At 36.2% G+C, this 21627-nt stretch overlaps 1 protein-coding gene across 6 annotated transcripts in view; it reads left to right on the plus strand.

The window, feature by feature from the left end:
- The first annotated feature begins 6332 nt into the window (after positions 1-6332).
- LOC117333599 (protein spinster homolog 1-like) overlaps positions 6333-21627 on the plus strand; it is a 37611-nt gene continuing 22316 nt past the window's right edge. For all 6 annotated transcript variants that reach the window (XR_004533948.1, XR_004533949.1, XM_033892962.1 and 3 more), the window contains exons 1-7: positions 6333-6478; positions 9730-9909; positions 12277-12479; positions 13892-14043; positions 15552-15618; positions 19432-19568; positions 20013-20141. Coding sequence is in view for 4 of the 6 variants with exons in the window: in XM_033892962.1 (XP_033748853.1) it covers positions 6394-6478; positions 9730-9909; positions 12277-12479; positions 13892-14043; positions 15552-15618; positions 19432-19568; positions 20013-20141 (953 nt within the window). In the remaining 2 variants the exon portion in view is untranslated. The remainder of the gene's footprint in view (positions 6479-9729; positions 9910-12276; positions 12480-13891; positions 14044-15551; positions 15619-19431; positions 19569-20012; positions 20142-21627) is intronic.

The raw sequence follows: 21627 nt of genomic DNA on the forward strand, positions 1-21627 counted from the left end.
TCTTCATCTCCTTTGAGCACACACCTATCGTGATAAAGAAGTGGTCATATTTTGTAGAAACAGCCAGCGTAACAACCAGCAGCACCAACAAACTAGCAAGAGCCGACAAGTCCCTTGTTTGGACTGAACAACCCATTCGGCAAACAAGGAAAACAGGAGGGAGAAAAAAATCTCTCACATTAGGAAAGTGCTGAGGCTGTTATGCTAATAGTACAGGAAATCAACTGGTGAGCACAAGCAGTCATTCAGGGAATGGAGTGAGATACTGAAGACACCGAGAAGGTCAAAAATGAATCCGCGAAATCGTAAAGAGGGGAACAGGAAGTGAGGACTTTTGTCTAGCTCGTGAAGAGGCGTTTTAGGAGCAAGGAGCTTTAAAAGTGGTTGGACTGCTCAATAGAGATTGTGCAGTAACATATGAGATAGGCACACAATGTTCCGAGGAGCAATAAAAAAGGAAAGGACAGTGTCAGCACCATTAGCCAATAGTCCTCCTTAGCAATTACGGGAAATGTTGTGGACACTACAATGAAGGGGAATTTTAGAGAGAGCGATTGACAGACAGTTGGGATACTGCAGAGGTTTTTTTAATGCAGAAGAAAGATAATTCCGCGAACATAAGCCACCTCAGAACCGTATTTCTCCTGAATGTGGCAGGGACGAATGTCGTGCTTGGCGTCTTATTAAGGTGATTAATTATACATAGACATCTCAAGTCAAAGGGAAAGTAAATTTATCCCCGGAGGATCTGAATGCGTAAAACAAATTTATGTTCTAACTCGGATCATCAAGGAGTCAAAGAACAAGGATGCAGCGCTATGATTTAACCTGTAAACATACGGATCCATACCATAGAGGTTGGTGGAGCTGACAACGGAGATATCTCACATACCACAGGACTTCATGGTGCCGTTAAAGGACTACGTTAACAGCTTCTAGGTGAGTTTCACCATCGGCGACTATACGACAGAGACGATAAGACGGGATAGTCACAGGGTGCGCGATACCTGTCATACCCTTCCCAGCATCAATGAACCTAATGGTGAAAGCGGCGGAGAAGATAAACAGGGGCCATTACAAGGCGACAGGCATCAGACAACCACCTACCAAAGTTTCCATAGAAGATATAACTATGACAACAAAGACTGTGGTTGAAGGAAGGTATTCATTAGAGACCCTAGAAGAGAACATGCATGGAATTTAAACCATTCAAGTCCCGGAGTCCCGAACTGAAAGCAGGCAAGGCGAAGAAGAAAAGATTTGAAATCGACAGGGAGTTTGTTTGTTTTTGTTTGTTTTTGGTTTAACGTCCTATTAACAGCCAGGGTCATTTAAGGACGTGCCAGGTTTTGGAGGTGGAGGAAAGCCGGAGTACCCGGAGAAAAACCACCGGCCTGCGGTCAGTACCTGGCAACTGCCCCACGTAGGTTTCGAACTCGCAACCCAGAGGTGGAGGGCTGGTGTTAAAGTGTCGGGACACCTTAACCACTCGGCCACCACGGCCCCAATCGACAGGGAGAACATACCATCAGTCTAACAATCACGGAGGAATCAGTAAAGAGACTAGACAAGTAGTTCGACAGTTCCTTGACTAACAAGCGGCACCATAACGCGGATGAGAATGCAGGCTGTGGACTGGATGAAGGCGTTCGATAAATATGTACTTCCATGGAATCCGATGCCTGGATATACCTGCTTGATGTATTTCTCAGGCTCAACTGGCCATCATTTTACACCAAACCAGGTTGTACTGAAGGACAGAGGGAATGCATGGAGGCATGACCGGGTCCTTAAAGCGATATCAGCGAGCTTAGACTGATCAAAACGAAGCAGACTACTAGTATATAATTCGTAAGGGTTGAAAATCCGTAAGTTTTGTGGAGTGCGGAGCAGTAAAGAAATTGCATTGTGATTCTGCAGTCCCGCGCAAGGATGGTTAAGTTGACAGTGTCATGCGCAAACAGGATGGAAGAGGCCAACGAGTGGAAGAGACAGAAAATACCAGCAGATGGTAGATGAATGGTATTCCCTGGTCAGTCATTCTGGCGAACTGTGGCTGCTGGGGGCAGAGCCGACCAGAGGAAACATTTCATTTTCTTGTCCCGTGCGATACTTAAAGTCGCGTTGGTTTTACACCCTGTGTGTACTATTGTGTATGATGAGAAGTGCCAGCATGTTGTTTTGAAAATATTCTGATTCAAAGTTTAATTGTATATGTTTGTGCGATGAATAACCATGGCGTTTGTTTTGAGATGATTTCCTTGATATTAATCAACACATGATACCGATATCTTAGTTACTTATATATAGCCCGTACAAAATTAAGGGTAGACTTATCAGATGGTCGTAGTGGGCCCCATCAACTCCCGCTTTACGTTATCAAACTCTACACACACGCTCCCTTCACCTGGCCCGATAAGGTTTACCTGTACAGGTGGGAGTGGCCTGGCGGACCAATATGATCACAGTGTTACTGTATATAGAGTAAAACACATGTTCCGTAAAAAGGTGAAAGCATCTTGGATTAGTGCGTGAAAGTTGAGGATGGAGAAAGGCGATCATGTTGGTGAGAATGGTGGATACGTAAATAAGGGATTGGAATTGGAGGTGACTGTCGGTGAGAAACCCAGTAAGTATCGTACATCTGACCACACAACACGTGGTTGCCAGGGTCTATATTGATGTGTGAAAAACATGTTTTATGCAAAATATATTACATGACAGGCATGAAAACACTCTAATCATTAGCCCACATCCGTACTGATACAACCGTGGAAGGTGGTTATTGTTAACAGAAACTTACCGTGGAGATATGTGTGGAACATATGAGAAATATCATACGATCGTGTACAGTACACGTGTGATGATGGTACCACGTGGGGGTGAATTGGTAAGACCCGTAAACCACAGCCTTATTGACTTCCTATTAGACTGGGGAATAGTTCGGCACTTCACAGAATAACGTTAGAAATGTGAAATGACGTAAAAATTCCCCACTCTTTTAAAATATGAATATAATGAATGTCAGAATAAATAATGGTATGGCCCTCAAACACGCTTAGATACTGTCGACAAGTGAGCCGGGCTTTATCAAGTTAGCCAATAATACCACTGCGTATTAAAGGACCGTAACAACATTTGCTAAACACCCATTGCTTATTATTAGCTGTCATTGTAAAACGTCTAAACTGATTTAATTGTAACAGTGTATCATAAATTAGACACTGGATTACATTTTGCGAAACAAAATTTCCTCCTGCCATATAAGATTGAAATTGGTTATAGTGATAATCGATTTTTTTTGTTAAAAAAGCATGGTTGTAGACTTTGCCAAATTCCCAACCCCTGTTTAAATGATTCACGTATCAGTATAATACAAGGTATGGACCTTGGTTTGATAGGCCCGAAAACGACTTTATATTTATACATACAAAATGTAGGTCGTAGCAACAATCTAAAGTAAATTTATTAACCCGTATCAGTTAATGGTATTGTTAGCCGGTTATCGGAGTCGTACATCCACAGCGATAACAAGGACACAAATAACCGTCACGTGACATTCAAAAGTTAACCAATGTTATAAAATTGCTATACATTCATTGAAAATAGCTATATTCTCTTCTTTAGTTGCGACAATAAACGGCTTTAAAATATGCGCTTTTGATATTTTTCTGGTTTCCATTCAAAGAACAAATATGTGAAAATACAACGATTGGAATGGGATTATTCCTTCGTTTAATCTGTAGGTCCATACCATCAGTCTGTTTAAGTCCCACAAACTAATTTTTGGGACTTATTTCTTGATTCTTCTTCTTCTTCTTCTTCTTCTTCTTCTTCGAAAAGAATAAGTCGAATCTTCAACAAACGTTGAGGGTTTATTACTGATGGTCTTTTTATGAGCAAACAACATTTTGTTTTTTTCTGAAAACCATCAAAGATGGCCGTCACAGCCTCTGTTTGGCTAAACATTTTGAGTCCTAACTTTTGTTCTATTTGGGCAGGGCGTGTACGTCCTAACTTCGGGCATCAAAATGGGGAAAAAAATGGATAAGTATAAGACATGCTTTAAGATGAAAAAATGGACATTGGCCACAAAATGACCGTCTAAGGAAGGATTGTCGGATTTACTTGAAAATCGGTTATAACAGTGTGGTAAACATGATAAACACAATGGTGAAATCCGTTTTGTGATTTGACAATTACGAGTACATGCCAGTGAAAATTCGAAATGTAAATATCAAATTAATCTGATAATAATATAGGAGTAGCTTGACGTACCCCAGTGGGAATCTTTAACAAATTACTAAAAGTACTGAATTGTCTGATTTTGGTATGTAGGCGTATATATAGTGACATTACAAACACAACGACATGTGCAGCTTCTATTTTGGATGTTAAAATATGGACGCCATTTTCTGGCTTCTGATTGGCTGAAGTTTACGTATGGGGCACCGTTTTAGTATTTATCTGCAAAATGTTATCACTAAATTCGAATTAATGATATCACTTATTCCTGCGGAATTCATGATATTTAATAAATAGAATTTGTGATATCACATTTTGTAGGTACAAACCAAAACGGCACCTCATACATTTGGGTTTTGAAAGATGCCTAAAGAAATGGCAAGTTTCGAATAGCGCGCGCGATTGACAGACAGTTGGGATACTGCAGAGGTTTTTTTTAATGCAGAAGAAAGATAATTCCGCGAACATAAGCTACCTCAGAACCGTATTTCTCCTGAATGTGGCAGGGACGAATGTCGTGCTTGGCGTCTTATTAAGGTGATTAATTATACATAGACATCTCAAGTCAAAGGGAAAGTAAATTTATCCCCGGAGGATCTGAATGCGTAAAAAAAATTATGTTCTAACTCGGATCATCAAGGAGTCAAAGAACAAGGATGCAGCGCTATGATTTAACCTGTAAACATACGGATCCATACCATAGAGGTTGGTGGAGCTGACAACGGAGATATCTCACATACCACAGGACTTCATGGTGCCGTTAAAGGACTACGTTAACAGTTTCTAGGTGAGTTTCACCATCGGCGACTATACGACAGAGACGATAAGACGGGATAGTCACAAGGTGCGCGATACCTGTCATACCCTTCCCAGCATCAATGAACCTAATGGTGAAAGCGGTGGAGAGGATAAACAGGGGCCATTACAAGGCGACTGGCATCAGACAACCACCTACCAAAGTTTCCATAGAAGATATAACTGTGGCAACAAAGACTGTGGTTGAAGGAAGGTCTCAATTAGAGACCTAGAAGAGAACATGCATGGAATTCAAACTGGTCAGTCAAGTCCCGGAGTCCCGAACTGAAAGCAGACAAGGCCAAGAAGAAAAGATTTGAAATCGACGGGGAGAACATACCATCAGTCTAACAATCACGGAGGAATCAGTAAAGAGACTAGACAAGTAGTTCGACAGTTCCTTGACTAACAAGCGGCACCATAACGCGGATGAGAATGCAGGCTGCGGACTGGATGAAGGCGTTCGATAAATATGTACTTCCATGGAATCCGGTGCCTGGATATACCTGCTTGGTGTATTTCTCAGGCTCAACTGGCCATCATTTTACACCAAACCAGGTTGTACTGACGGACAGAGGGAATGCATGGAGGCATGACCGGGTCCTTAAAGCGATAGCAGCGAGCTTAGACTGATCCAAAAGAAGCAGACTACTAGTATATAATTCGTAAGGGTTGAAAATCCGTAAGTTTTGTGGAGTCCGGAGCAGTAAAGACATTGCATTGTGATTCTGCAGTCCCGCGCAAGGATGGTTAAGTTGACAGTGTCATGCGCAAACAGGATGGAAGAGGCCAACGAGCGGAAGAGACAGAAAATACCAGCAGATGGTAGATGAATGGTATTCCCTGGTCAGTCATTCTGGCGAACTGTGGCTGCTGGGGGCAGAGCCGACCAGAGGAAACATTTTATTTTCTTGTCCCGTACGATACTTAAAGTCGCGTTGGTTTTACACCCTGTGTGTACTATTGTGTATGATGAGAAGTGCCAGCATGTTGTTTTGAAAATATTCTGATTCAAAGTTTAATTGTATATGTTTGTGCGATGAATAACCATGGCGTTTGTTTTGAGATGATTTCCTTGATATCAATCAACACATGATACCGATATCTTAGTTACTTATATATAGCCCGTACAAAGGGTGGACTTATCAGATGGTCGTAGTGGGCCCCGTCAACTCCCGCTTTACGTTATCAAACTCTACACACACGCTCCCTTCACCTGGCCCGATAAGGTTTACCTGTACAGGTGGGAGTGGCCTGGCGAACCAATATGATCACAGTGTTACTGTATATAGAGTAAAACACATGTTCCGTAAAAAGGTGAAAGCATCTTGGATTAGTGCGTGAAAGTTGAGGATGGAGAAAGGCGATCATGTTGGTGAAAATGGTGGATACGTAAATAAGGGATTGGAACTGGAGGTGACTGTCGGTGAGAAACCCAGTAAGTATCGTACATCTCACCACACAACACGTGGTTGTGTAAAAAACATGTTTTATGCAAAATATATTACATGACAGGCATGAAAACACTCTAATCATTAGCCCACATCCGTACTGATACAACCGTGGAAGGTGGTTATTGTTAACAGAAACTTACCTTGGAGATATGTGTGGAACATATGAGAAATATCATACGATCGTGTACAGTACACGTGTGATGATGGTACCACGTGGGGGTGAATTGGTAAGACCCGTAAACCAGCCTTATTGACTTCCTATTAGATTGGGGAATAGTTCGGCACTTCACAGAATAACGTTAGAAATGTGAAATGACGTAAAACTTCCCCACTCTTTTAAAATATGAATATAATGAATGTCAGAATAAATAATGGTATGGCCCTCAAACACGCTTAGATACTGTCGACAAGTGAGCCGGGCTTTATCAAGTTAGCCAATAATACCACTGCGTATTAAAGGACCGTAACAACATTTGCTAAACACCCATTGCTTATTATTAGCTGTCATTGTAAAACGTCTAAACTGATTTAATTGTAACAGTGTATCATAAATTAGACACTGGATTACATTTTGCGAAACAAAATTTCCTCCTGCCATATAAGATTGAAATTGGTTATAGTGATAATCGATTTTTTTTGTTAAAAAATGATGGTTGTAGACTTTGCCAAATTCGCAACCCCCGTTTAGATGATTAACGTATCAGTATAATACAAGGTATGGACCTTGGTTTGATAGGCCCGAAAACGACTTTATATTTATACATACAAAATGTAGGTCGTAGCAACAATCTAAAGTAAATTTATTAACCCGTATCAGTTAATGGTATTGTTAGCCGGTTATCGGAGTCGTACATCCACAGCGATAACAAGGACACAAATAACCGTCACGTGACATTCAAAAGTTAACCAATGTTATAAAATTGCTATACATTCATTGAAAATAGCTATATTCTCTTCTTTAGTTGCGACAATAAACGGCTTTAAAATATGCGCTTTTGATATTTTTCTTGTTTCCATTCAAAGAACAAATATGTGAAAATACAACGATTGGAATGGGATTATTCCTTCGTTTAATCTGTAGGTCCATACCATCAGTCTGTTTAAGTCCCACAAACTAATTTTTGGGACTTATTTCTTGATTCTTCTTCTTCTTCTTCTTCTTCTTCTTCTTCTTCTTCTTCTTCTTCTTCGAAAAGAATAAGTCGAATCTTCAACAAACGTTGAGGGTTTATTACTGATGGTCTTTTTATGAGCAAACAACATTTTGTTTTTTTCTGAAAACCATCAAAGATGGCCGTCACAGCCTCTGTTTGGCTAAACATTTTGAGTCCTAACTTTTGTTCTATTTGGGCAGGGCGTGTACGTCCTAACTTCGGGCATCAAAATGGGGACAAAAATGGATAAGTATAAGACATGCTTTAAGATGAAAAAATTGACATTGGCCACAAAATGACCGTCTAAGGAAGGGTTCTGATTGGTCAAAGTTTAGATTTACTTGAAAATCGGTTATAACAGTGTTGTATAACATGATAAACACAATGGTGAAATCCGTTTTGTGATTTGACAATCACACGGTACATGCCTGTGAAAATTCGAAATGTAAATATCAAATTAATCTAATAATAATTAGGAGTAGCTTGACGTACCCCAGTGGGAAACTAACAAATTACTGAAAGTACTGATTGTCTGATTTTGGTATGTAGGCGTATATATAATGACATTATAAACATGACTACGACTTCTATTCTGGATGTTAAAAGATGGACGCGGGCACCGTTTTAGTATTTATCTGCAAAATGTAATATCACTAAATTCGAGTTAAAGATATCACTTATTACTGGAATTAATGATATTTAATAAATAGAATTTGTGATATCACATTTTGTAGGTACAAACTAAAACGGCACCTCATACATTTGGGTTTTGAAAGATGCCTAAAGAAATGACAAGTTTCAAACAGCCCGCGGAAGTAGATCGTTTACTTTGAAAATGAAATTGAGGCCTCTCAGTGGTACACACGTTGTGACTTCCAGTTTTGGATCTAAAAAAAACATTGTCGCCATTTACTATCTTTTGATTGGTGAAATATATATGGTGTTTAAAGGTATATCATGACTTTAAGGAACAATGCTATGGCTTCGCACGCCTGAAAATATCGATATTCTGTCATACTCGTGAAATATACGTGATATCAAACGGGAAAGCATGCATTCAATATCCTCTATATATTGAAGCAGATAGTGTATATATATATATATATATAGCCAGAAGTAAAAACACCATGGTGACGTAATAAAGAAATGACATCATGTGGGCTATAGAATACTTCCGGCGTCTTAACAGTCTATGTACAAGGTCAACGTTAACGTTACAAGAATCTTGATTAATTCGGGATATGTCTGACTTATCCCGAATTACCCAGTTTAACCAGGATATAATTATGCCTTATGTGATCTATACAAAAAAGAGCAGCGGCATAACAGAAACGGCAAACCGCGCAGTCTGAGATATAGGCTACCTAAGATTAGCGTAGTTAACGGGAACAGGCCGTTGACCATTATATCCATATCTTAAATTAAAACGAGAAATATCTTTTAAAAAGTTAAACGGCATAGTTTTAATGCTGTTGGTTATAATGTAAAACTGCTGGTGAAATTAATTAACGAACTGAAAATAAGACTACATTTGGATCAGGAATATAATTTTATTAATGCGTCATTTAAAAAGATACATCCATTTATTTAGCATGCATTCAATCTTAACCTTGTTTCGTTTTTAACTGAATATCTGCATTTTGCATTTATCGCTACATTGACCAATCATATACATCATCTTGACCAGTAACGCCACATGTCGCGTCATATTCGGGACCAAAAGAATATTATACGGCTATGCCGAATAAAACAAGATTCTGGTTCAGAAAAAAAAATTTTGCAGACACGTTTTCCGAAACCCAAACTAGAATCTACGCCCATAAGAATTTTGAATAAAATCAACGTGTTCGCATCCTTAAAGAATCAACTTCCGGTAAGTCAAACATTAAAGGTTCTCGAATCGCGATTGGTTTGGTCTCGAAGAAGCTTGATGATAAGCCGGTTTATTTAGGTTACCACTTGTGACAGGCAGTCAAGAGTCTCTACGTACTTGGTCCATGTGATATGTTTACAAATGAGTAAATTCGTCCCTCCCTTCGACGACACCGTTCAACTGGATGAAATGCCTGTTGATTTTTCAGATACTGCCCCAATCGTCGATGACGATGGCAATCGACGCCATCCAGAGGTTGAGGTTCCCGAGCACGTTGTGGTGGAATCGTATGGGGACGAGTCCATACCGAAATCTACAGCCTATGCGTCGGTAGCGATTCTCTTGTGTATTAACCTCCTCAACTACATGGACAGATATACAGTTGCAGGTGAAAACAATATAACAATACCACCGTTACGGAAAGTTATGGTGGGTGGGTGGGGGAGGGGTGGGTTAAATAGTAAGTAAAGTACTGAAGGCGAGTGCTATTGTAAGTATAAAGTAATGTGTTGTTTCTTTATATGTATTCATAATCAGGTTAACCTGTTAAAAACACACGTGCCTGGGTTCTTTAGATTATATGTTTAAATAACCCAATACGATTTATATGTATGGTCGCAGACTTTGATGCCAAGTTAACCATACAGTACTGTACAGCTGCTATGATAGCAATGAATATACATGTACATATGTAGTTTGTCAACAAGATGTGGGATGTTGTAGGTCATTGATATAATACTACAATGTTAGACAACTGAATAAGTTTTTCCATAGCATCAACTCAAGAATTTCTGTTGGAGTTGTAAGATTATCTCTTCACTGTATACCGTATATATATAGAGCAAGGGTACGTAATTTCGCACAGTACGTAAATTCGCACACCTGACGATTTTTTGCGTTTTTCCTCTAAGTGGTCGAGGACTGTGCTTTTTTGTTTATATGTTGACTAATGCCAACCTTTAGTGGAACATTTGCCATTTTAAGTACATCTTTTCAGATAAAGTTCGTTTTGAAAACAAATTTTAATTGATACGACTCTCTTCCGATAAAATTGATACCGGATGATTAAATATTTTATTTAAAATAATCCCAGTTGTTGATTGGCATGTGAATTTGCAAATATTTAGGGAAAATATTATTTGATCAGATTATAAACAAAACTGAATACAAATCCACTTAAGTATAACTTATAGCAGCGCTGACCTGTAGACACCCCGTCATTTTCACCGCCTTGTTAGACTACCGCCTTGTTTACATTACCTCCGTAGGGAGCGGTCATTACTTAAAGCTAAAATGGCGGTAAATTAACACTTTCTAATTTCACATTATTTTGTTTTTAAAGATTTTTTTAATCATGGCATTGGGCTTAATCTTAGTTTAGGATGTTGTTTGTCTACAAGATGACTGGAAACTATTTTTACCAACAAAATTAAATAAGTTAGATGGGTGTGCGAAATTACGTTCCCGATCGTCTTCAAACCCAGCAATAAACACAAGTTAACAACAGCTCCCATGCGCAGTGATACGTGTGCGCATATCAGGTTGCACACTTGTATGTTACGAAGCATTTGTACATCTAACAATGTGAGGTATTCTTTCTTGATTTGAAATTGATTTGATGGAAATGTATTTAAATACATACCGAAAGTGTGCGAAATTACGTACCCCCACTCTATACATAATTATGTAACCATTGAATCTGCCCCCCCCTCCCCCACACACACAAAGAGTGTAATAGTATAGCTGTATCCTCATGTGATATCAATTCTGATTCACAAATTTTCTGTTATGTATATGCAAGTCGGCCTTAGATATACCAAGGTTACCTGTACATGTATAGGTGTCAAAGAAACAGATTACACTTGATCAGGTATTCTTACGTAACTTTATAGGTGTCTATAGCCACCAGCAAGAAATTAGCTGTGATCATACAGGTATAAAGTCTACATGTCATATATGTATCGTATTTGACCTAATAAGGGCGCAGGGTGCGGGTAATTGACAGTGGGGGCGCCCTTATTAAGTCAAATACGGTATATCTATGGAGGTAGATGTGTAATAGTCATGTTTTACTCACAATACAACACAACCCCAGAGTTCAATCTCAACAAAAACACCTGTAACATGAAATACATTATATTACTATACATACAATATATTCGTACAATTAAACAATAAAGATGAAGCATCTTTCCGATTATACTCAGTTACAATTGTTGACCATATAAATATATATTACAACTTGTTATTCAATCTCTATTTTATATAGAAATACAGCTTCTACCAGTTTACATGAATAACATAATACATATCTAAAATACCCACCTCTTCAAAGTTCAATATGAAAAGGGCTTTCCCAAAACAATGTTCGCCGATTGCGAGTCCTTTATCCAACCCACACATGACAACTTTTTAAATAAAACAACACACTGGTTAAAATAATCATACTTCTATGAAATTGCTTGTCTTCAATATCGACCACGCCCAATATTTAGATTAACAAACTTCCAAATTTTGAAATCTCTCATTCACACATGCTATTTTCGCATGCATGCTAAAGGTTTGCTGCATAGCTTCAGTTTAGCATTCCGTGGAAGGCTGACTTCCAGTACACACAAACGTATAGGTATATATAAGTATTGGAGAAACAACAAAAACTGTGGAATACTCAAGATAAAGGATAGTTTGAGGCCCGTTTTGTAACCTCTATATATCGAATGTTATGGCTATGATGAGGTTTTCTCTCTTCTAACAGGTGTACTTAAAGATATCCAAGACTTCTACAATCTGGAGAACTCCGAGGATGGACTCATACAGACAGTCTTTGTATTAACATATATGGTATTTTCCCCAATATTTGGTTTCCTTGGTGATAGATATACGAGAAAATACATCATGGCTGGAGGTATATTTTTCTGGTCGGTCGTAACTTTGGCTGGATCTATGGTACCTAGAGATGTAAGTATAGACAAGATGTGATTGTATTAATTACCGTAGCTCATGTCCAATCATTGATCATTTGTTATTTTTACTTCATTGTATATATATGTCACCCATCATGCTAGCAGGGACTCATGTGCAATAAGCCATTCCTGTTTAAAGTTAAAGTTTGTGTGATATATGGCCAGGCTCTCTGGGCGCATTTCATGGTAAATACGATAATGCAATTTATATTAGTCCTCTGTAAATTCATGTCTACCAATAGTATTGTGGTTTTTTGTTGCTGAATGAACATTTTCTTACTGCAATAATATTTTTTAGACAAATAGATAACATGCACAGAAACATTTGTCTTGGCTTCAATCTATGCAGGGAAATTTTTGTGAATCACTAAAATTATTAATTAAAAAAACAGGTTTTATATATAATCTTTGATTATCAGTTAATAAATCACATCTAGTTTACATTTGTCATACAGGAATAGAAGTTTCAGTGAAAATTCATGGACGTCGTAGAAATAGCTTTATTGAGCTAATGTTTGTTGTTAAAGTCACACGACGCAAAATAAAAATTCTTGTATGTTGTGTTTCTTGTATCGATATCAACAAGGCTATATTGTCTGTGTTATCTATGGACATGTGTGATATACAATGATAGGGTCATGTTACATTGTTTGAGTGAATCAGTCCTGGGTCATGTGAAAGTGTTATATATAATTATATACTGATAATACTGCTATAGTGAAGATATATAATTATATACTGATAATACTGTTATAGTGAAGATGAAATGAGATGCAATAGGAGATTAAAAACTTCCTGAAGTCAAAGTCAAGGTCAAGTACATTGTTATCAAAAATAGAACCAGACTTGATATCCTAACAAAAATATATCATCAAAAGCCCTTATACAGGGACTAGTAATCTTCACATGATCAATAGACATAAAGTCCCATAGGTCAAGGTCACTGTTACTAAAAATAGAACTGGAAATATCAAGCCCTTGGAGGAGGCCAAATTTTCTTACATAATGATGCACTGTGATGTGAAATAGGGGTTTATAAAGTTACTAAGGTGAAGACAAAGTTTTATCCACAATTTTTTTCTTAATTTTATCAGTAAAACTTGTTTTAAGGATTTTAAAATTTTAAATCATTTCTTAAAAATGTTTATGAGGTGGAAATGTTTTTACTTTTTATCAATTTGAAGTATTTGTATGATTAGCCTGTGGCTTCTAGTAGTTCTATCTCGATCCATGGACTTCCAGCTACATGCTCACTAAAAATTCTATATATGTACAGTGCCTCTGATGGGCCAATAGAACCCTCGAAATGCATATTTTGTATGACAAACATGATGAAATGAGAAAAACTATGAAGAAGCAGGAACAGTAGAACAGCATCATAATGTTTTATTTCTGATCTTATTGCAGCATTTTTATGGCTTTGCGATAATGCGAGCATTAGTTGGTATAGGAGAGGCAAGTTATTCTACTATCGCCCCAACAATTATAGCAGATCTGTTCACTGGAGGTATGAGGTCCAGAATGCTCATGGTATTTTACTTCGCCATTCCAGTTGGAAGGTTTGTATTACATACATGTATTTATTCACATCATTGTCTGGAATGTTAGTAAAGTAGATAAGAATTTCAGGGCATGGATGATTTTGAACGAACATCATGTAAAAAATCCATTATGATTGTGATCCCGACATTTTTATGGTACAAGAGTTTATCTCTGTTATTTATGTCGTACATGTTTATTTGTTTGTATAAGGTCCTGTGTGCAATATTTGTCCATTGAAAATATATAAAAAAAAAATCTTTAAAAAAAAAAAGGAAGAAAAAATCAAGATCACGAAATGTTCTTATTTATCTCAAGCTAGTAATGATAGTAGTGTATAGTCTTAATGTAAGAGAAAACTGGATAACTCAGAGATAACTAGGTAACTCAGAGAAAACTAGGTAACTCGGAGATAACTAGGTAACTCAGAGAAATCTAGGTAACTCGTTGAAAACTAGGTAACTCTGAGGAAACTAGGTAACTCTGAGAATCTAGGTAACTCGGAGATAACTAGGTGACTCAGTGATAACTAGGTAACTCGGAGATAACTAGGTAACTCAGAGAAAACTAGGTAACTCTGAGAAAACTAGGTAACTCGGAGATAACTAGGTAACTCGGAGAAATCTAGGTAACTCGGAGATAACTAGGTAACTCTGAGGAAACTAGGTAACTCTGAGAAATCTAGGTAACTCGGAAATAACTAGGTGACTCAGTGATAACTAGGTAACTCGGAGAAAACTAGGTAGCTCAGAGAAAACTAGGTAACTCTGAGAAATCTAGGTAACTCGGAGATAACTAGGTAACTCAGAGATGACTAGGTAACTCAGAGATAACTAGGTAACTCTGAGAAATCTAGGTAACTTTGAGAAATCTAGGTAACTCGGAGAAAACTAGGTAACTCAGAGAAAACTAGGTAACTCAGAGATAACTAGGTAACTCGGAGATAACTAGGTAACTCAGAGATAACTAGGTAACTCAGAGAAAACTAGGTAACTCGGAGAAAACTAGGTAACTCGGAGATAACTAGGTAACTCTGAGATAACTAGGTAACTCAGAGAAAACTACGTAACTTGGAGAAAACTAGGTAACTCAGAGAAAACTGGGTAACTCAGAGATGACTAGGTAACTCGGAGATAACTAGGTGACTCAGTGATAACTATTTAACTCGGAGAAAACTACGTAACTTGGAGAAAACTAGGTAACTCTGAGAAATCTAGGTAACTCGGAGATAACTAGGTGACTCAGAGAAAACTAGGTAACTCAGAGATAACTGGGTAACTCGGAGAAAACTAGGTAACTCGGAGATAACTAGGTAACTCGGAGATAACTAGGTAACTCAGTGATAACTAGGTAACTCAGAGATAACTAGGTAACTCAGAGATAACTCATAAGGTCAGACAGGTACTTTACTATCACGGAATCAAATTCTGGCTGATTTGGTGGAAGTGTGGGATCCACAACCTAACTCAGTATGTATTGTACTGGTATGGTGACTCTAATATAAGTGATTATATGCTTTATTTTTCAGTGGCTTGGGCTACATCGTGGGGTCCAACGTAGCTAAAGCTTTAGGGGCCTGGCAATGGGCTTTACGGGTAAGGACTAATGTCTCGGTGTGATCTGCATGAATTCATGTCACTGAAATAATAGCTTACTGGTCCCGTAATAGTAATATCACTGAAATAATAGCTTACTGGTCCCGTAATAGTAATATCACTGAAATAATAGCTTACTGGTACCGTAATATCACTGAAATAATAACTTACTGGTACCGTAATAGTAATATCACTGAAATAATAACTTACTGGTACCGTAATAGTAATATCACTGAAATAATAACTTACTGGTACCGTAATATCACTGAAATAATAACTTACTGGTCCCGTAATAGTAATATCACTGAAATAATAGCTTACTGGTACCGTAATATCACTGAAATAATAGCTTACTGGTACCGTAATATCACTAAAATAATAACTTACTGGTACCGTAATATCACTGAAATAATAGCTTACTGGTACTGTAATATCACTGAAATAATAACTTACTGGTCCCGTAATAGTAATATCACTGAAATAATAACTTACTGGTACTGTAATAGTTATATCACTGAAATAATAGCTGACTGGTCCCGTAATATCACTGAAATAATAACTTACTGGTACTGTAATAGTAATATCATTGAAATAATAGCTTACTGGTACTGTAATAGTAATATCACTGAAATAATAACTTACTGGTACCGTAATATCACTGAAATAATAGCTTTCTGGTACTGTAATAGTAATATCATTGAAATAATAACTTACTGGTACCGTAATAGTAATATCACTGAAATAATAACTTACTGGTACCGTAATATCACTGAAATAATAACTTACTGGTACTGTAATAGTAATATCACTGAAATAATAACTTACTGGTACCGTAATATCACTGAAATAATAGCTTACTGGTACTGTAATAGTGATATCACTGAAATAATAGCTTACCGGTACCGTAATAGTAATATCACTGAAATAATAACTTACTGGTACCGTAATAGTAATATCACTGAAATAATAACTTACTGGTACCGTAATATCACTGAAATAATAGCTTACTGGTACTGTAATAGTAATATCACTGAAATAATAACTTACAGGTACTGTAATAGTAATATCACTGAAATAATAACTTACTGGTACCGTAATATCACTGAAATAATAGCTTACTGGTACTGTAATAGTAATATCACTGAAATAATAACTTACTGGTACTGTAATAGTAATATCACTGAAATAATAACTTACTGGTACCGTAATATCACTGAAATAATAGCTTACTGGTACTGTAATAGTAATATCACTGAAATAATAACTTACAGGTACTGTAATAGTAATATCACTGAAATAATAGCTTACTGGTACCGTAATAGTAATATCACTGAAATAATAGCTTACTGGTACCGTAATAGTAATATCACTGAAATAATAGCTTACTGGTACCGTAATAGTAATATCACTGAAATAATAGCTTACTGGTACCGTAATAGTAATATCACTGAAATAATAACTTACTGGTACTGTAATAGTAATATCACTGAAATAATAGCTTACTGGTACTGTAATAGTAATATCACTGAAATAATAACTTACTGGTACCGTAATATCACTGAAATAATACCTTACTGGTACTGTAATAGTAATATCACTGAAATAATAACTTACTGGTACCTTAATATCACTGAAATAATAGCTTACTGGTACCGTAATAGTAATATCACTGAAATGATAGCTTACTGGTACCGTAATATCACTGAAACAATAACTTACTGGTACCGTAATATCACTGAAATAATACCTTACTGGTACTGTAATAGTAATATCACTGAAATAATAGCTTACTGGTACTGTAATAGTAATATCACTGAAATAATAACTTACTGGTACCGTAATATCACTGAAATAATACCTTACTGGTACTGTAATAGTAATATCACTGAAATAATAACTTACTGGTACCGTAATAGTAATATCACTGAAATAATACCTTACTGGTACTGTAATAGTAATATCACTGAAATAATAACTTACTGGTCCCGTAATAGTAATATCATTGAAATAATAACTTACTGGTACCGTAATATCACTGAAATAATAGCTTACTGGTACCGTAATAGTAATATCACTGAAATAATAACATACTGGTACCGTAATAGTAATATCACTGAAATAATAGCTTACTGGTACCGTAATATCACTGAAATAATAACTTACTGGTACTGTAATAGTAATATTACTGAAATAATAACTTACTGGTACTGTAATAGTAATATTACTGAAATAATAACTTACTGGTACCGTAATATCACTGAAATAATACCTTACTGGTCCCGTAATAGTAATATCACTGAAATAATAACTTACTGGTACCGTAATAGTAATATCACTGAAATAATAACTTACTGGTACTGTAATAGTAATATCACTGAAATAATAACTTACTGGTACTGTAATAGTTATATCACTGAAATAATAGCTTACTGGTACCGTAATAGTAATACATTATATTACTGAAATAATAGCTTACTTCAGCTAGTCTGAGGACTAGTAATGAGAATATGAGTATTAACACCTTGTTGGCATTATACTTAAAACATGTAAAGATAGAAGTTTTGAATTAAATACAAAACATTGTTTTATTTTACAGAAAGTAGAAAACATATTGATATTATTTTAGAAAGAGAGTAGACTGATGTTGAAAAGCTTAAGACTTGTTTTGTATTAAAACGCTTTTTTGTTTGATCATTGGTGTTTTTCCTTATAAGATCTTGTATACATTTCCTATTATTCCTCTCCTGATAAGATTTAGTAGGGTACCTTTCACAGGATAAGATTTAGAAGGGTACCTTTCACAAGATAAGATTTAGTAGGGTACCTTTCATAAGATAAGATTTAGAAGGGTACCTTTCATAAGGATAAGATTTAGAAGGGTACCTTTCATAAGATAAGATTTAGTAGGGTACCTTTCATAAGGATAAGATTTAGAAGGGTACCTATCATAAGATAAGATTTAGAAGGGTACCTATCATAAGATAAAATTTAGAAGGGTACCTTTCACAGGATAAGATTTAGTAGGATACTTTTCACAGGATAAGATTTAGAAGGGTACCTTTCACAGGATACAGATTTAGAAGGGTACCTTTCACAGGATAAGATTTAGAAGGGTACCTTTCACAGGATAAGATTTAGTAGGATACTTTTCACAGGATAAGATTTAGTAGGGTAACTTTCACAGGATAAGATTTAGAAGGGTACCTTTCATAAGATAAGATTTAGAAAGGTACTTTTCACAGGATAAGATTTAGTAGGGTACCTTTCATAAGATAAGATTTAGAAGGGTAACTTTCACAGGATAAGATTTAGAAGGGTAACTTTCATAAGATAAGATTTAGAAGGGTACCTTTCACAGGATAAGATTTAGAAGGGTACCTTTCACAGGATAAGATTTAGTTGGATACTTTTCACAGGATAAGATTTAGTAGGGTAACTTTCACAGGATAAGATTTAGAAGGGTAACTTTCATAAGATAAGATTTAGAAGGGTACCTTTCATAAGATAAGATTTAGAAGGGTACTTTTCACAGGATAAGATTTAGTAGGGTAATTTCACAGGATAAGATTTAGAAGGGTACCTTTCACAGGATAAGATTTAGAAGGGTACTTTTCACAGGATAAGATTTAGTAGGGTAACTTTCACAGGATAAGATTTAGAAGGTTACCTTTCACGGTACATATGTCCTGATAGGATTTAGTATAAGTTTCTCACTTTTCCTGTACTGGTGATATTTACAATATTATAGTATCAGTTTCCCACTATTCCTTTTCTGGTAAGATATAGTATGATAGGATTTCTCCGTATTTCCAGGTGACCCCCGTACTGGGTGTGGTATGTGTGATTTTGATCCTAGTGGTACTAAAGGAGCCGAAGCGAGGGATGTCTGAGGGAGGAGTCACTCTCCACAACACAAGCTACATCACAGATCTCAAGGAGGTTATCAAAATGTAATTACCAGTCTATATAGGGTGGTTTGATATTCAGGATCTTTCACCTCTTTCCATTTTCTGTTGTTTTTTCTTCTATAAAATAAGTGATTTGTTATGGAAGTCTGTAAGAAAGAGGCCATGGAGAGATAGAATGTGGCTTGTTTAATAAATCTGAGATGGAAACAGATTTAAGATGGCTTTAATCACTATCAGTTGTTCCAAAGTAAAAGTGATGATATAGTGAAGATGATAAAATATAAGCTTTTATCACATTGATAATTTAAGGTATTTCACTGGTGAAAACATATTTTATCTAATGCTGACTAAGTTTTCATTTAAGATATTTCACTGGTGAAAATATAAATTTTATCTACTGCTGACTTTGTTTTCATCTCAAATATTTCACTGGTGAAAACATAGTGTTTTATCGACTGCTGAATTGTTTCATTGTTTCCTCCACAGACCAAGTTTTGTGTTGTCAACAATAGGATTTACCTGTGTAGCATTCACTACCGGTGCCCTGGCACTGTGGGCGCCTCTCTTCATGTACGACTCCATTAAATCTCAGGGCAATGAGGCCACACAAGCTGGGTAGGTACATGTTGGAGAGTAACAGTAGTTAGGGACAACGGGACGAGGTGGTGAAGATATTCAATATACAAACTCAGTTTAATGTCCTATAGGTTAATGTTGGTTAGGTGTAGAATATACAAACTCAGTTTAATGTCTTATTGGTTAATGTTGGTTAGGTGTAGAATATACAAACTCATGGTTAGGTGTAGAATATACAAACTCAGTTTAATGTCCTATAGGTTAATGTTGGTTAGGTGTAGAATATACAAACTCAGTTTAATGTCCTATAGGTTAATGTTGGTTAGGTGTAGAATATACAAACTCAGTTTAATGTCCTATAGGTTAATGTTGGTTAGGTGTAGAATATACAAACTCAGTTTAATGTCCTATAGGTTAATGTTGGTTAGATGTAGAATATACAAACTCAGTTTAATGTCCTATAGGTTAATGTTGGTTAGGTGTAGAATATACAAACTCAGTTTAATGTCCTATAGGTTAATGTTGGTTAGGTGTAGAATATACAAACTCAGTTTAATGTCTTATAGGTTAATGTTGGTTAGGTGTAGATATTCAATATACAAACTCAGTTTAATGTCCTATAGGTTAATGTTGGTTAGGTGTAGAATATACAAACTCAGTTTAATGTCTTATAGGTTAATGTTGGTTAGGTGTAGATATTCAATATACAAACTCAGTTTAATGTCTTATAGGTTAATGTTGGTTAGGTGTAGATATTCAATATACAAACTCAGTTTAATGTCCTATAGGTTAAAGTTGGTTAGGTGTAGAATATACAAACTCAGTTTAATGTCTTATAGGTTAATGTTGGTTAGGTGTAGAATATACAAACTCAGTTTAATGTCTTATAGGTTAATGTTGGTTAGGTGTAGATATTTAATATACAAACTCAGTTTAATGTCCTATAGGTTAATGTTGGTTAGGTGTAGAATATACAAACTCAGTTTAATGTCTTATAGGTTAATGTTGGTTAGGTGTAGAATATACAAACTCAGTTTAATGTCCTATAGGTTAATGTTGGTTAGGTGTAGATATTCAATATACAAACTCAGTTTAATGTCTTATAGGTTAATGTTGGTTAGGTGTAGATATTCAATATACAAACTCAGTTTAATGTCTATAGGTTAATGTTGGTTAGGTGTAGATATTCAATATACAAACTCAGTTTAATGTCCTATAGGTTAATGTTGGTTAGGTGTAGAATATACAAACTCAGTTTAATGTCTTATAGGTTAATGTTGGTTAGGTGTAGATATTCAATATACAAACTCAGTTTAATGTCCTATAGGTTAATGTTGGTTAGGTGTAGATATTAATATACAAACTCAGTTTAATGTCTATAGGTTAATGTTGGTTAGGTGTAGAATATACAAACTCAGTTTAATGTCCTATAGGTTAATGTTGGTTAGGTGTAGAATATACAAACTCAGTTTAATGTCCTATAGGTTAATGTTGGTTAGGTGTAGAATATACAAACTCAGTTTAA

This window comes from Pecten maximus, chromosome 8 (assembly GCF_902652985.1).
Source record: "Pecten maximus chromosome 8, xPecMax1.1, whole genome shotgun sequence".
Classification (NCBI taxonomy): domain Eukaryota; kingdom Metazoa; phylum Mollusca; class Bivalvia; order Pectinida; family Pectinidae; genus Pecten; species Pecten maximus.